The sequence below is a fragment of the Mustela putorius genome, unplaced genomic scaffold (assembly GCF_011764305.1).
Source record: "Mustela putorius furo isolate JIRA1106 unplaced genomic scaffold, ASM1176430v1.1 tig00000083_pilon_pilon_pilon, whole genome shotgun sequence".
Taxonomy (NCBI): Eukaryota; Metazoa; Chordata; class Mammalia; order Carnivora; family Mustelidae; genus Mustela; species Mustela putorius.
The window spans coordinates 5,659,168-5,676,689 of record NW_025421273.1 but is presented as its reverse complement, the minus strand read 5'-3'; the positions used below and the strand labels follow the sequence as shown (position 1 = coordinate 5,676,689).

General features: G+C 36.1%; 1 protein-coding gene across 2 annotated transcripts in view; it reads left to right on the top strand.

Moving 5' to 3' along the window:
• Positions 1-12,505, top strand: part of SLC7A11 (solute carrier family 7 member 11) — a 74,626-nt gene extending 62,121 nt beyond the window's left edge. For both annotated transcript variants that reach the window (XM_045069780.1, XM_004768509.3), the window contains 2 exons: positions 125-302; positions 11,388-12,505. In XM_045069780.1, coding sequence (XP_044925715.1) covers positions 125-302; positions 11,388-11,455 — 246 coding nt within the window. In that variant the 3' untranslated portion in view covers positions 11,456-12,505. The remainder of the gene's footprint in view (positions 1-124; positions 303-11,387) is intronic.
• Positions 12,506-17,522: the final 5,017 nt, after the last annotated feature.

Genomic DNA, 17,522 nt, shown 5'->3' with positions numbered 1-17,522 from the left:
CTGTTACCTGCTCACGTGACCAGTGGGGGATCATCCGATCCTTTGATGTCCTTCTCTTGAATCCATCTTCTGTCTCTGGAACTGTTTGAAGTGATGTTTTTTCTCCCCCTGTGCTGTGTTCCAGGTGCCGCTGTTCATCCCAGCTTTGTTTTCCTTCACGTGTCTCTTCATGGTTGCCCTTTCCCTGTATTCGGACCCATTTAGTACAGGAATTGGCTTCATCATTACTCTGACTGGGGTTCCTGCATACTATCTCTTTATTATATGGGACAAGAAACCCAAGTGGTTTAGAAGAATGTCAGGTAAGACTTTTATACAGTTTCAGGACCATGTTGTAGGAAACCCATCTGTGTGTCCATCCCCTCCCCTCCTTAAAGTCTAAGAATAGAAGTAAGGCAACTGTTAGTTCAAATACATTATTGCCTTTTAATTAGAACTAGGAGATGGAAAGTGGGAAAGATGTTTAGGGTACAGCCACTCAGTCCTTTCAGGATATTTAGTTTGAGCTGCTCTGATCACGTCTGAAGAGAACAGCTTTTTTAGATAGAATTTTATCAACAGTTCTATAAATGACCTAATTGCTTTCCTAAATCCCTTACTACCTATTTATTTTTTGTTTTGGGTTGAACTCAGTTTATTGATTCTATATCATAACATGCTATTTGGTGAGTGATTATGAGACTTGGCACGGAATGAGACAGAGACCCACAGGGGTCCTAAATATTAGCGTTATGACACAACCCTATTTAATAGGCATGTAAATCACAGAAAGGTCATAAGAACAGCAGGAACGATGAAGAGAAGAATAACAATTCACAATTTATTGGGTGGTTTCCGTGTGTCAGCACAGAATATGACCTTATTTCTTCATTATAACAACCTTCTGAGGTAGCAAAAGTTCTCATCCCCATTTTAGAGATTTTTGAGTTATACCATGGAAGAATTCATGTGAGTTGTTCCAAGTCATGCAGATACTAAGTAGACCAACTAGAATTCAAACTCAGGTAGTGTTTTATTTTATAAAACTCATGCTGGGTACAGTGAGGATGGATTAGAGAGGATCAAGACTGAAAAGACTCAGGATTGGTAGTAATTACAGTGACCCTACACAAGGATGAAGAAGGATCTGAACAGGGACGGTGTTGGCAGGGTCCAAGAGAAAGTGAAAGCTGTTAAAGAAGAAAAACCCAAAGGGCTTGGTGACCAGGTAAGTTGGGGAAAGAGGAAATACAGGATATGAGTAGGTAGAAAGGGTGCCCAGGAGCAGTCTCGGTGGAAAGCCTGCCTCTCTGTCAGGGGCCGTGCTGAGTGCGGCCTTTCACTCACATCAGCTCACCCCATCTGCCACAGTTCCCTGTGTGAGATACTGTTTGTTCTTTCTATACCTGGTGGGAAACCAGGACTCAGAGAGATATAGAATTTATTTTTAAGTGTACAGATTTTAAACCATTGAGCTAGGATTTGAGCCCACATCTGCTGGACTTCAAAGTCCATGCTCTTTCTAAACTGGGTGCCTGGGAGACAAGAAAGAAGTAAAAAAAAAAAAAAAAAAAAAGTAGCCAGAAGAACATCTATGTTCTTGCTGGTCAGTTTGGTGAGTTTAGTGAGTTTAGAAAACAACTATTGTTCTTATCTTTCATTTTAATTTACTTCTTTAAACATAATTAATTTTTAAAAGCCCAGTATGGAGTTCAGGGAGATTTCTGATATTTCTGGTAAAACAGTAAAACTGCTAATAAATAATGTCAGTGTTTATTATTATTTAGTAAAACTAAAAAACAAAAAAACCCCGGAATATGAATATATATCTCTTGACCCTCCAGTGTGTTACCCAAACTCATTTAGAAGTCAGCCATTTAAAATAGACTTTTGCTACTACTCTTCATTAGCTTTTAATTGGTATTTGTATCTGAAATTTATATTCTTATGCTACTATTTATATCTGAATTTTGTTTTCTAGCCAGCAACACTGACTCCCTGAAGAGGTATTACTCTCCTTAGTTGTGCTCCTTAAGGTTAACCCGGGCACACTGCTTGTCTGGCAGGGTATTTAATCTCTATTTCCTTTTAGATCACACTAGTTATCTGTGGAATATTTTTAGTTACATCTTCTCTGTTGCAGGCAATAGATATAGAGGCTTTCCTTAAAAAAAAAAAAAAAAAAAAGAATATAGTTTAACAATAACTATCCTGAGAATTGCTGTCCTCATTACCAGTGTTGGGAACAGATTGGCATTCATCATTTCGAGGTCTGTGTCTGTGTCCTATTTTGGCTAGAGACATTTGAAACCCCTGAGTGCCATGGAGAGCAGGTGAATTGATGAAGAGAGAGCTAGTAGCCTTAGAATTGGATGAGGAGGAGGCAGAGGGTGATGAGAGAGCAGGTTCTGTGCTTTCTCCCTCGTAGTAGGCATTGTGCTCCTCCCATCGGGAGGCCGCCCACTCTAAACATCCTTTCCCATCACTACCATGTACATATTTTTCACCCTTTCTTTGTCAGTGCCTACCAGCTGCCAGTTTTCATACTTGATCCTTCTTTGATGGTTTTCCATGCTTGTGTGATTTTGAAGGTTTTTGTTGCTTTTCCATCTCTAATGATGTTTCAAACATCTCCAAGGACTCCAAATTTAGTATGGCCGTTTGTGAAAGCAGCCGCGATGCAGTAGTCCCATAATGGTTATTTGGATCTCAAAATGCCATTAAGTCTTACCAGGGAGCATGGCAATTCTTCCTTTAAATTGCGAGCCTTGTAACCCTTTATCTTTATAGCCGCCTTGAAAGTGAGTAGCAAAAAACAACAATCCTCCATAATTTTGTTTGATTTTCCTCTTAGGCAGCATTCTTGTAGGAAAATAAAGAAAATTCATAATATTTATTGCTGCAATAGCAAGTAGTTTCCTCGCCTTTGGCCAAAACAAAACACTCATACATAGACACACGGAACAGCGGAGTCCTGCCCACCACCTTGCCTCTTTTCCCAACTGCCTCCTTGTTAGGAAAAAGCTCAGTGTGAACTTGGAGAGCTTCTGTGATTTCATATTAGATTTTTGTTGGTGTTGTTGGGTAACAGTCTCTAGAATTTCTATTATCTTTTTTTTTCACCCTGATGTATATGAATGCATTAGCCTTCTAAAATGAGAATTGATCAAAACATAACTCACCTAAGGGGCTTTCACAAACAATGTGAAGCAGATGAACAGCCTTCAGGAAATGGTGAAGAGCTGCTTGGTACAGATAGCCAGGCATGTTCAGAACCAAGGATCTGAGATTTTCCTAGATTTGATGAATTTCTCTGGCCACAGGATGCCAGTATTGAACCACGGTTTGTTTGATAGCATTCCTAGGGTGAGGAGAAAATGTGCTCTTAAGGGAATAGTCGGATACAAAGAACACAGTTCTCTGCCATCTGTGACAGAGTAGTGAATTTTTCTAGGTATTTATTTATTTACAGAAGCATGAGTTTCTCACCCAAGGAAAATTGGGGCAGATACCCCACTGACATACTCACATGCATGGAGGTAGCTAGACCTGGCAAACTCTGGTGAGGGCTTGCAGTAGGTGTTCGGCTTGGCTGTCTCCCTTTACCAGCCAGACCTTGTCACAGCTGAGATGAGTGGGATGACTGGAAGTCGGTCCCTCTTGCTAAAGCAAGATATGGGGGACAGCTGTGTTTAGGCAGCATCTGTGATGATGAAGAATCGTACTGGGGAGCACCAGCAAAATGGTCATAGTCCATTTTTGTAGACAATGACTTTGCAATTCCAGGGTTCTGAAAGCATATGATGCTAATGGTGTATCATGGGTAACTTAGCTTATGAGAGATTCCGCACTGGAAGCTCCTGAGTGCATCTGACTGGCTCTTCACGAAGTCTGCAGTGCAGTATTTTAAATTAGTTAAGCTTGCTTACATCTCTTGGGGGCCAAAACCATCTTCATTGTAAAGATCAAAGGAGACCATACATGTGAAAAGGTTTGGAAGCCTTTTTTAAAAAATAGAAAAACAACATACTTACTATTATTTTAACTATGACCTGTGGGGAAGATTGGTTTTGTGCTAATACTTCATAGAGTTACTCAGTTTGGCTGTAGGTCCTGTGCTTGTACCAAGTGTGGTTGGGTAAATCCGATTTTGCAAGGTCAGTTGTTTGAGCTGATTTCAAAAACTACTTTACTACTGAAAAGTAAAGCTAAAAATACTGCAATTACTATTTGTTCTTGTAACTTGCAGTTACTGAAAACATCGAGTGTAGACTCATTGGCTCATTTGTGTTTAAAAGAATAGTATCATAGAGGGATGCCTGGGAATCTCAGTCAATTAAGCGTCTGCCTTCGGCTCAGGCCATGATCCCAGGGTCCTGGATTGAGCCCTGAATGGGCTTCCTGCTCAGCAGGAAGTCTGCTTCCCCCTCTCTCTGCCCCTCCTCCTGCTTGTGCTCTCTCTCTTGCTTTCTCTCTCAAGTAAATAAAAAGTAAATAAAATAGTGTTTATATATATATATATATATATATATATATAAAATATATTATATATATAATATATATAATATATTATATTATATATATTATGTAGTATCATGGAGGTGATTATTCCCAGTCAAGACGTTTATATGAGCGTGGATGCAGTTGAATAACACATGCACCACATTTCTCCTGGGCAAGCAGGAAGCTTCCACAGAGGCTTATTTGTGTCTGCTGAGTACCACTATCTGACCCCATCGCGGTAGATGACCTGGAAGAAAAAGCTGGTATAGTTCCAACAGCTTACTCAGGGCCAAAATCTGTCACTGTGGCCAAACCTCCATCACAATGAGAATTTTTCAAATCTTGAGATCCCAAGAGAGAACATAGGAAAGTCATAGGAGAGAATGTAATAGGACTGATTGAACGTGGAAGAAGAGAAAGGGTGTGGAGAACTGGAAGACAGAGTCTTTGGTCCCTTATGTGCTGCTGAATAGAAGATCTAAATCAAGCTTGCAAAGAAGAATGTCACACAAGCAAAGCTTCAAGATCTCTAAGTTGCTAACCATTTCCCTGGAGCTGATGTAGTGTTGTGACATGGGTAAGGAAGATATCTAAGAAAGCAAAGGACAGGGGCTCAGAACACAGAAACAGGCATTCAGAAAAGGCTTTTGTTCAGTAGATACATGCATGAATAGTCTCTCACACATACACACTACACACACACACACAAATACTCAAATGTCAGTCATTTTAGAGATTAGTTCAGGGAGGAAGAGATGGAGAGAATATAAACTTAACCCCAATGCTTTGCACTCCAGCATTGCAGATGCCTAAAATCTCCTACTGTTTCAACCTATCAGATAGCCCTGGCTCCTTCTCGTATTACAAGATTCACATATTCCGTACTATTGGTTGATACTTACTTTTCCACCATCTCTTTATCTCAGATAATTTTACCACTTCCCTTTTCTGTAAGCATGGACTTTTATTACTCTTGAGCACTCCCTTGTGTTCCACCTGTATCTCAGTGTAGAGTACGCTGTAATAAATATTCAAGAAAGATTTACATGGAGTTTATCACTTGCTGAGCTCTTGATAATTAATGTGCATTATAAAAATCAGTGTGTGGAGAAAAACAACTTTGGGGGAACACTGTTATAAAGCAACAGATGAAAAATACATCTTCTAGTGATGTGAAATACTGCTTGAAAGGGACCATTACAGATGACAAGTCATGAAAGAGGAGAAACACTGCATGTCTGGATGAGAGACGATATGGGTCTGAAACTGTTAAGAAGATAGGCTCCAGAGGTTCCAGGATCAGTAACATTTTAAGGAGATTCTGTAAGGATTGATTACAAAGATTAGAGATGAACAAGAATGAACTCTGGGAAACTAGCATCACAGAGTTCTAGGGCTGCCAAGACCGTAGAAATGATCCAGCCCACTGGTTTCTATATTTTAGTGTCTAGCAGAATCACAGATTTCTGAGCCCTGCCTTCAGTTTCCGATTTAGTAGGTCTGGGATAGCACTTTGAACAGTTGCCTTTCTGATAACTCAGGCTATGCTCATATTCCTAGTCCAGGGATTACACTTCGAGAACTACTTTCTAGTTCAAGCCCCTTCTTCTTCTCTCAGTTATCTTTTTCATTGAGATATGATTTCCATTATGACATTATATAAGTTTAAGGTGTATTATGTGTTGATTTGATATAGTTGTATATCGCAATATGATTACTATACTAGCATTAGTTAATACCTTTTATAATGTCATTTATTTATAATTTCTTTTTTAGTGTTGAGAATGGTTCAGATTTAGTCCCTTAGCAATTTTTATAATTTATTATATAGTATAGTCACTATGTTGTGCATTATATCTCCATACCTAAGTTTGTACCCTTAAGCAACATCTCCCCAATTTCCTAACCCTCTAGTCTTTGGTAATCATCATTCTACTCTCTATTTTAACAAGTTCATTTTTTGGATTCCATAATGTAAGTGGTATTATATAATATTTGTCTTTGTCTGAGGCATCTCACTTAGCATAATGTTGTTGCAAATGGCAGGATTTCCTTCTTTCCCATGGCTGAATATATTCCATAATCACATCTTCTTCATCCATTTGTCTGTTGATGAACACTTAGCTTGTTTCCGTATCTTGGCTATTGTGAATAATGTTGCGGTTAACCTAGGTGTGAAGATATTCCTTTGAGATACTGACTTCAGCTTCTTAGTACACATAACCAGGAATAGAATTGCTGAATCATAGGTAGTTCAATGTTTACTTTTTTGAGGAACTGCCATTATGTTTTCCGTAATGGTTATAGCAATTCATATTCCCACCAATAGTGTTCACATCCCCACCAATATTTGTTGTCTCTTGTCTTTTTGATAAAAGCCATCCTGCCAGGTGTAATACCACATTATGGTTTTGATTTGTATTTCCCTGGTGATTACTAATGCTAAACGTCTTTTCAATATACCTGTTGGTCATTTGTATATAATCTTTGAAAAAATGTCTATTCAAGTTTTTGCTTATTTTTCATTGGGTTATTTTATTTTTTGCTATTAAGTTGTATGAGTTCTTTATGTATTTTGGATAACAGCCCCTTATCAGACATGATTTGTGAATATTTTCTCTCATTCAATATGTTGTTTTTTTCAATTTGTTGATTGTCTCTTTTGCTGTCCAGAGCTGTCTAGTTTAATATAGTCACACTTGTTTATTTTAATTTTTATTGACTGTGCTCTTGGTGACTTATCCAAGAAATCATTGCCTAGATCAATGTCAAGGATCTTTTCTCCTATGTTTTTTCTAAGAATTTTATGATCTCAGGTCTTACATTTTAATCTTTGATCCACTTTGAGTTCATTTTGTGAATGATGTAAGGTACAGGTACAAGTTAAGGTTTCTTTTGCATGTGGAGATATATATATATATATATTTCCATTCCTCTATGTACTTCTTTTTATGCCAGTACCATACTGTTTTGATTACTGTAGCTCTGTAATATGGCTTGAAATCAAGTATTGTGATGCCTCCAGCTTAGTTCTTCTTTCTCAAGATTGCTTTGGTTATTCAGGGTCTTTTGGGGTTCCAAACTAATTTTAGGATAGCTTTTCCTATATCTGTGAAAAACATCATTGGGATTTTGATTGGAATTGCGTTTAATCTGTAGATCATTTGGATATGACCCCATTAGATCTGTGGGTCATGTGGACATTTTCACAATATTAATTCTTCAAGTTTAGGAACACGAGATATCTTTCCATTTATTTTTATCTTTTCAATCTCTTTTATCAATGTCTTACAACTGTCAGAATACATATCTTTCAACTCCTTGGTTAAATTTATTCCTAAGTATTTGATTGTTTTCAATGCTATTGTAAATGGAATTGCTTTCGTACTTTCTCTTTCAGATAATTTATTGTTACTCTATAGAAATACAATTGATTTGTATATGTTGATTTTATATCCTGCAATTTTACTGAATTCATGTTAATAGTTAAAATAGTTTTTATCTAGTTGAGTTTTTAGGGTTTTCTGTATATGAGATCACCCATCTGTAGGGTTTTCTGTATTTGAGATCATTTTACTTCCTTCCTTCTGATATGAGTGCCATTTATTTCTTTTTCTTGTTTAATTGATCTGGCTAGGACTTCCAGTAATGTTTAATGCATCCTTACATCCCAGAGATAAATCCCACTTGACTATAAGTATTTGATCCTTTTATTGTGTTGCTGAATTTTACTTGCTAATATTTTTGAGAATTTTTACATCTATATTCATTAGGAATATTGGTCTATGATTTTTTTTAATAATGTCTTTGTCTGACTTTGGTGTCAGCATAATGCTGACCTCATAAAATGAGTTTGGGAGTTTTTCTTCGTTTAGAATTTTTTGGAACAGTTTGAGAAGGATTAGTGTTAATATTTCCTTGCAGGTTTGCTAGAATTACCAGCACAAACTATTTATTCCTAGGCTTTTCTGTGTTGGGAGGCTTTTTTATTACTGATTGAATCTCCTTACTTGGTATTGGTTTATTTAGATTTTCTATTTCTTCTTGATTTAATCTTGGGAGAACATATGTTTCTAGGATTTAGCTAGTTATTCTAGGTTATTCAGTTTGTTGGTATATAAGTGTTCATAGAAGTCTCTCATCCTTTGTATTTCTGTGGTATCAATTGTAATGTTTTCTTTCTTTCTTTCTTTCTTTCTTTCTTTCTTCTCCTTTCTTTCTTTCTGAGAGGGGGACAGATGGAGAGAAAGGGGTAGTGAAGGGGCAGAAGGAGAAGGAGAAAGAGAATCTTAAATAGGCTACATGCCCAGTGTGAAGTCCAATGCAGGGTTCCATCTCATGACCGTGAGATCAAGACCCTAGCTGAAATTGGGTCAGATGCTTAACTACCACCCAAACACCCCTCCTCTTTCTTTTTGATTTTATTTTTTGAATCCTCTTCTTAGTTAATCTAGATAAAGTTTTATCTTTTCAAATAATCAGTTCTTAATTTCCTTGATTTTTTTTGTTGTTTTTCTGTCTCTATTTCATTTATTTCTTCTCTGATCAACACGAGAGTATTTTGAATTTGACTATAGATTCATCCTCACCAGTGAATTTTCTACTTTCGTATATTTTCATTTACTATACATATGGTTGAAGAACTCTCTTTAGCATTTCTTATAGGCGGGTCCATTGGCTATAAATTCCCTCAGCTTTTGTTTGTCTGGGAAAATATTTACCTCTCCTTTGTTTCCGAATGACAGCCTTTCTGGATGAAGTATTCTTGATTGATGCAGCTTTTTTTTTTTTTTCCCTTTGAGTCCTTTGACTATATAATCCCATTCTCTCCTGGCCTGCAAGTTTTCTGCTGAGAAATCTGCTGATAGCCTTACTGGGATATTTATGCCCATGGGAGGAAACTCTAGTTAAGGAGTCCCTCCTTGGCACCTGGTCAGTCATGCTGACCCTCAGAGCCCTCAGAGCAGTATTGGAGCTGCCATCCTAGGATCAGATTTATATGAAACCATCACAGTGCCTGGATCCTGGGGCATAGGTGTGCTTTCTGTGGCTCTGACATTAATGTCTGGAGTGTGAGAATATGCAGATACCCCATGTAACTGGGTCTCAAAGACTCGCCACTATGACTCATCCTGGTAGGAAGGAATGGAGCAGTGGCAAGTGTCCTGGAATAACAAGATGTGATGGTAGCATAGCCTAAGGATGTGGGTGAAAGCCTCAATTCTGGCACCAGGACACTTACAAAATAGCAACAGCACAACTCTGGTAGTGGTCTTTTTAAGGTACATGTGGGGACCCAGGGATCTGGCCACAAAACAGTAGCAACACTGACCTGGTAATGACATTTCGGAGCTGCAACCCAGGACCTGGAGGGTAGGGTCAAGGGCAGTAGTAGCCTTGTCCCAGCAATCATGGGTCAGAACCCCAACTTGAAACTTGAGAGGTGGGGCCCAGGGTAGTGTCAGTGCCCATAGCAATGAAGAATCAGAACTGTGACCTAGAACCCACAGGACAGAAATCAGGGCAGCAAGAGTCCATTTCAGGAATGACAGCTCAGAGTCTTGAGCTGAGATGGGGGTTCTTAGAGCAGCACAGTTCTGATAATAGTAGGTAAAGTATGACTCAGGACATACAAAGTGAGTGACATTTAGAGTAGTGGCAATGCCCCTGGCAATGATAAGTCTGAGCGGGGACCTAGAACCCAGGGGAGGATTCAGGACAGTAACAGAAGTCTCAGTAATTATGGTTCAGAGTCTTGTTGGAGGAGGGCTCAGGGTGACAGTAGCACAGTCCCAAAAATGACAGCCAAAGAGTAACTTGGGATCCTTAGGGCAGGGCTCAAGTGAGGAGAGGTTGTCTCAGTAATTATGGGACAAAGCCCCAGTCTGGGGCTGGAGTGGGCAAAGAATAGTAGTATCTCCAGTCTTGTATAAGTGATGTGCTGTGGCACCCAGTCCTTGAGAATGGTCACATCAACAACCAAGACCCAGCAACAGCCCCAGCTTCTGGGACCAGATGCAGAGTGGGGGCACTCCAGGCTACTCCATCGTCTGGGACCAGTGTCATTGAGGAGGACCGTGGAAGACCTTTGTAGCAAAAGCTGCATACATCCACAACACTGAGGCTTTCTGGAGTTCTCCAGCTTCTGACTGAGGGATGGAGTGATGGAGGCAAAATTCTTCCTTTACTTTTCTGGGCAGACATCCTCAATGTTTTAGCTCTGTCAGACTTTTGCCCCCTTTTCTTTGTTGTTTAGAATTTCCCTGATCTGTTATCTTCAGTTTATATCTGTTTATTTATTGTTCTTGGTGTATTTTTTGGTTCCCTTGTCTTTTCATTTTTGTTTTGTTTTGTTTTGTGGGGAGGCAAGTGTTGGGACCTCCTAGCCCTCTATCTTGCTGATGGCACTCCCAAGTCCCTCATTCTGCAGATGAGGAAATAAGGCCTTGGGACATAATGTGTTTTACTCAGTAATATGTGACAAGTTTAAGGCCAGACATTATAGTATGAGTCTTTTGATTTTTCTGAGGAATTGTTTATAATCTCATAGGTACTAAAATAATAAACTAATTTCAAAGGGAATAAGAAGTGTATTTTTAAAATTTATTTATCTTGGTTCTATTGCCTTGAAATATTTTCAGCCTCCTGGTTTATGAATAGAAGTTCTTATTTGAATACAAAATATTAATATATTCTTGCTGAGAAGCCATCATGGGAAGTTACAGAAGTGACAAATAATTAATTGAGCATGATGAGATTCTAATGAAGTAAACAGTTCTTGAAAGTGCTCTATGAAATAGACGGTTATGTGTTTTCAGTATTCAACCCCCAATAATTCACATTTTGCTGTTTTTATGCATTTCTTAGTTCTGTGCATGTTTAATTTATTTTTTATTTCTTTGTAGATGGAATAACAAGAACATTGCAAATAATACTGGAAGTTGTACCAGAAGAAGATTGTCGTAAATTATGAATTAATGCATCTGAAATATTGGCAATCTATTCTTGGCCTTGTGTCTGCCCAGAGGGCTGAAACAAAATGTGCATCTTCAGGCATTTTATGAAAATCCAGAGGATTGCAACTTTGGTGATGGACTAAAGGAATCAGTTGTTGCTATTCATATCTTTTAATGTGTTTAAGCTGGTTTCTAAGAAATTTAGTTATAACTCCAGGTAGTTACTGAAAGCAGATGTGTTATGCAAGTATTCAATGAGTTCACGTGATTTTGGAAGTTCTGATACCTACATGAAGTGAGAGGAAAAAGACTACCGAGTGAACAATTCCTTTAGTGATCTTTATAACATATTTCATCATGAACACTGAGATTTTTTCTGTGTATATGGCTTTTATAGAAATAATTTTTATACACTGTAGATGACTATACTGTGAAAAGTGTTTTCTGCTCTTCTGGGGGGAAAATTGTACATCATCATTCTGAACTGAGGAAAGAAAGAAATACATTTTATGTTGGCATTGCATTGCTTCCTCTTAGACACCAACTTAGATATCACTCATCTTTTACTGCATTACACCTAGAGCATTCTGAACAAATGACAGAGAGAAAATGCTTAATTTTAATGAATACATTAAAGAAGAGCTTCCAGGGGCTATTGTTCATGAGAAAAATCCAGGAATTTTGTCTAAAAATTCCGATAATTGATTATGTTAAGATTTTTTTTTTCTCTTTATCAGGAAAACCCACTTTGTTTTCATGGCAGCCTACTTGATCATGAAAGAATGTAACATCTTTCTTAGAGAAAGCAATAGTCAATTTGTTATTAAAGCCTCTTAAGCACAATCATTTGTTTCCCTAATAACTTACCCCTTGATAATATAGCTAAATATATGCATTTTTAAATCTTCAAATTACAATTTCCTTATAAGACAGAAATCAACAAGAAAGAGAATACCCAAAATATTATGCCCAACCCTATAATCATATCTATTTGCAGTGTTAGTGATTATGAACAGTTTTTAATCTCATAGCTATTTTTACATGGTAATAAATTTTGACAGTTTGTACATTTCCTTTATATATTTTATATTCTGTTAAAATAGCTCTTCGGATGAAACTGTCCAGATTAATTAGGAAAAGGCATATATTTACATAAAAATTGAGGAAGAAATGTCACTGCTAAATAAGATTTACAACTTATGTTTCTAAAAATTTTCCACTTCTTTATCTTAACTTTGTCAGTTATTTCCTCACCTTAATTATCATTCAGCTTGCAAAAGAGATAACTGATAACAAATTCACTAAAAGTAGGAGAAATGTGTGTATGTATTCGACAGGTGTTTTTATGCTACGTTTAGAAAATATTGTGGAATTTTCAAATAGGGTAATATAATGATGGAATGTGTAAACCATTATTTACATACATCTAAGATCAAATAGTCATCCCAGAGTATGTTTCATCCTCTAATTTTAAAAGTAACAATTTTTGAAAGAACTACACTGATTAAAATCATTGAGCTGATACAGAGTTCATAGAAAATTGACCAAAGCAGAAATGATGATTTATAATTTGAGGCAATTCCAAGTCACCAATTTCAGTTTTTGCTCTTGATAACATTTAATACACATCCAAGATTGACATTATTTTCAGCCAAACCTGGTGTTTGGGTCTTTAAGTAAATTCATAAAAATTCCTTCCCTTTTCTCTTACCATCTGGTTTTCAAATTTGATCTGTAGCCTCTGCTTCTTATATCCATTTGTCTGTATCTCTTGCCACTCTGTTGCTGAGGTAGAAATTGGTTGTGTTTATATTCCTTTTTTTTTTTTTTAACCGTCTAAGCCCATGTAATGTAAACCAGAAAACTCTTCTTAAGGGTTTTTATGGGGTTTGTTTGTTTTTTGGTTGTTTGTTTTGTCTAATGAAAAAAAGAATAGTAAGATCACATGGAGAGGTTTACATAGCTCTTGATTATTCCTGAGAATTATGTGTTTATAACCACAGTGACAGATAGGTCTCATTTTATTTTGTTATTTTTTGTTTTAATTTCTTTTCAAATATAACATCATAAGAGCTAACTAGCATGCATTTCATTATTTTTCCCATCATTTAAAAAAATGATTTTTGCATTGTTAAATTTCTAATGCTACTATAATTTTTAACCCGACAGAGAGTAAGTCGGTCAGGAATTTTTTTTGTTTTAAAGATTTCATTTATTTATTTGACAGAGAGAGAGATCACAAGTAGGCAGAGAGACAGGCAAAGAGAGGGAGGCAGGCTCCCCACTGAGCAGAGAGCCCAATGAGGGGCTTGATCCCAGGACCCTGAGATCATGACCTGAGCTGAAGGCAGAGGCTTTAACCCACTGAGCCACCCAGGCGCCCCAGTCAGTAATATTTTTAAAAGTAATAAAGACTAAGTTGTACTTCAATTTATTTTTAGGATACACCATGAAAAGATGCAGGGTTTCAATAATCTGGAAATCGATATTCATAATTTTTATTCAGATAATATCAAATCAACTCTATTTGAAAACTCTCCCGAACATAAATATGTATAATATATATATATATATATATATATACCATTACATTATACCCTTACCATTGTGGATATTCAAATGTTTATATACATATTATGAGTTTATTATAACACAAAAAGTAAAAGTGGCCAATACTGTTTAAGACAACAAATATACTATTTTCAAATGTACTACTTTTTGGGTAACATGAAGTCTCAAGTATTTAATTACGAATTAAACGGATTTAGTAAAGACTTACAAAGCTAAAAAAATTTGATTAAAAAAATGGACTGATTCTCCTTATGCAATTACAAATATTTCAGTAAATGTTTTTTGACTCACTTTTAAAAATGTTAGATTATTTTCCTCAGATTTTTCTTTGGTCAGTTGAGGAAAATTGGACTATTATAAATGTTTAGGTCGGCTGGAAATAGACCTTGTTCTTATCTTTCTTCGAGAGATTAAAGATTTGTCTTAGAAAAGATGGCGGACTCCAGTACCCAACATAAATGTTAGGTGTGTGCACCCACAATATACATGTGTGCTTATACTGTATTCTTTCCCATCTCTGCTGGGACAAAAGTAGGATAGATTATTAGGTTACATTAGCAATGCATAGCAGTTTCTCTAACACTAAAATAGGTATGTCGAAACAAATTTCTGTATTATTTTATGTGTCTGGTGAAAATGTTTCCCCAGTGCTATTTGGTATATTAACAGACAGTTAACCCGAGTATAATTACTTAACTCAACATAATTTTTATGAACCGTAATCAGTCTTCAGGAAACTCATTATTTTACCTCTATTTGTAGATGAATGTAATACCAACCAAGAAAGAGGGCATCTTTGACCTATAGAAGATTTCTTATAATTGAGGTATAGGTTATGAGAATATAGAATACTGAAGGCCTGAGTAGCAGGAAATGAAAGATAGCATGTGACTGGAAGTAATGATATTTCAATGTAACTTATTATGCCGCATGGTCAGAGAAGTATTAAAAATTAATTGTCTGTAGTGCGTAAGTGGATATCCCAAGTAACTAATGGAATGTGGCTTCAGTGCCCCTCACTTAGACATGTCCCTTCCTAATGTTGTATTTGGAAATTTATATGAATTTTTTTGAAGAAGATCAGAATTGTATACATTTCTGGCCCTGCAAAATCTGCATCTGTCCCTGTGAGTATAGTAAAATAACTTCCATTACTTTTTCTAGTAGAAATAAACACAGGCCATTTATAGAATATATCTTTAAATAATAAAGTTTTGAGTTAATTGAAGTATCTATGTATAATTTTACATGGCTCTCATGTATTTTTATATTTTGCGATATATAAGGAGAGTGTTCACTTTTGATGTATTTTATGATTCAGTTCTGAGTGACAGAAAAGCAACAAATAGGGTTTTAATTGTAATTATTTTTCTTAGGAAAGAAATATAGTGAGATTTGGAATTTGAATGCAGATGAGTAAAAGATTGATTTTGCTTAAATGTAATCTTGCTTCATTTTACCCAACATGATATGCTGTATGTTGGTGCTGATAATGTTTACAGAGTCACATTTTACTTTGTTAACAATTTTAGCAATTCAAAGTCAGGAATTAAAGTATGACATTGTGTAACGGGCAAGAAACTTGTGGCGGATATATAGGTAATGAGACATCTTGACAGCTTCTGTTTACATAATTTATATGTAAGGTAAAAATTTATTACCTATAAGTGTATTTTAGGTTAATTTTCTCATAAACAGTATTTTAAATGTATCTCAATATATATAATACCTCAAAGTAAACTCTAGGTAGTTTTAATACTGTTTTTAAAAAGTTACCTTAACAGCTAAATTTTGAAGATAATCCTTAGTTCTTTTTGTTGCATTTTCAAATTAGTTGGTGTCTAAAATGAATGCTTGGTCTATTTTCAGATTCACAACAAATTCACAAAGGTGTAAATCCCAGTCTCACAGAAAGTTCCCCAGGTCTCCATGTTGTGAGATATTGTCTATCTTTACAACCTCCTAAGGATATTAGCTTGATCTATTTGAACCATTTCTGTTTTTTCTTTTAAATGAATCCATAATTTCCTTTGTTTTATTTGTCATATTTTGACATGATAGCCTCGAGATGGGAGTGAGTCTTAATTTGAACTTACACAATGACCCTAGATATCCTTAGTGTGAAACTGCTCCTTGGTTTATTTCCTTGAGAGTCCTCACCTCTTTTGTCTTTGTTACCATTGGCCTTAAAATATCAGTGGGAGATGGTTATCTCAATAGTTATCTATTACATGTGTATACTTCAAGTACTTGGATCAAGGGTGCATTTATGGTATCAGTAACAGCCTTAACAGTTGTACAGAAAAAAATTCTCTCAAGAAAACTGTGGAGTAGTAGGCATCTGAGAGCCATGCAGATTGACACAATGGTTTGAAAATGAATATACTTGTTCTTCACTCCACCTATACACTACTGACTTTTTTTTTTAAGTATGACTTTCAAGCACATTAATTTATTGGTTAGAAGACTTGTTTGCTGAGTTCTTCCTCTTGAAGTCTTTAAAGGTCATGCTAAAGCTACAGAAACAAACAAAAAGACTGAATCACAGTTATGTCTTTTGCAGAAGGGATTGTATTGTGAGCACCTTGGGTGACAGTGTACTTTGCACAAAATCTTATAGGAAAACTTATTAGGCCTTTGGGTGTTACATGTGTATAACTGGTTGGGTTGGGAGGGATTTGACTTAGATGATGATTGTGAAAGATAGACCTCACTTACTCCTACTAGTTAGATGGCTAACATGTTCAGTACATGCTCGGAAGCTCATTTGTATCAGACCTGGAGGCAATGCAATGTGGTTCCTTGTTTTTTATTTGAGCTGTCTTATTTTGAAAGATTTTGGAATAATTTTTTTCCCTAGAATTTCTCCTTCATTCAAAATTTTCATTTACTGGCTAATGTAATATAAAGAAAATTATCTTAAAGTAAAATAATACTTTGGGGAAATAAAACAGATTGTTCCAAATGAATGTATGTGCTTTTAACAGAATAGGAGTAATCTACATTAAACTACTGCTGTTTTAAGGATTTCATACACTACCATATAGCACTTTTTAATTGCTCTGAAAGCAAAAAAAAAAAAGACCCCCATATATATCTATATATCTATGGTTATCACATAAACCACAAGAATCCTCCAAAAATTTTAAGTAGTCTTGGATTTTTTTTTAATCCTCTCCTTGAAGAAATTTTTTACTTAATAGTTTTCATTGTGGATAGTATTACCAATGCTATAAATCTGGAACTAAACTGTTGATACTTAAATGTTGAAAACCAGGTTCTTCTTTTGACATTATCCATGAACAGAGAGGGATATATGACTTTACTTTTTCAGGATATTTGAGGCCAATGTTATTTTGAACACAAGCATGAGCCTCAAGTTTCTATTTCTTTTTAGATGTGTTGCAATGTAATAGTAATGAGTTTTCAGTGGTACCCCTCAACGTTTTGAAAACTGTGGAAACATAAGTGCTAGATGTGTTAGGAGTTCATTGTTTAGTACCATGAAATATA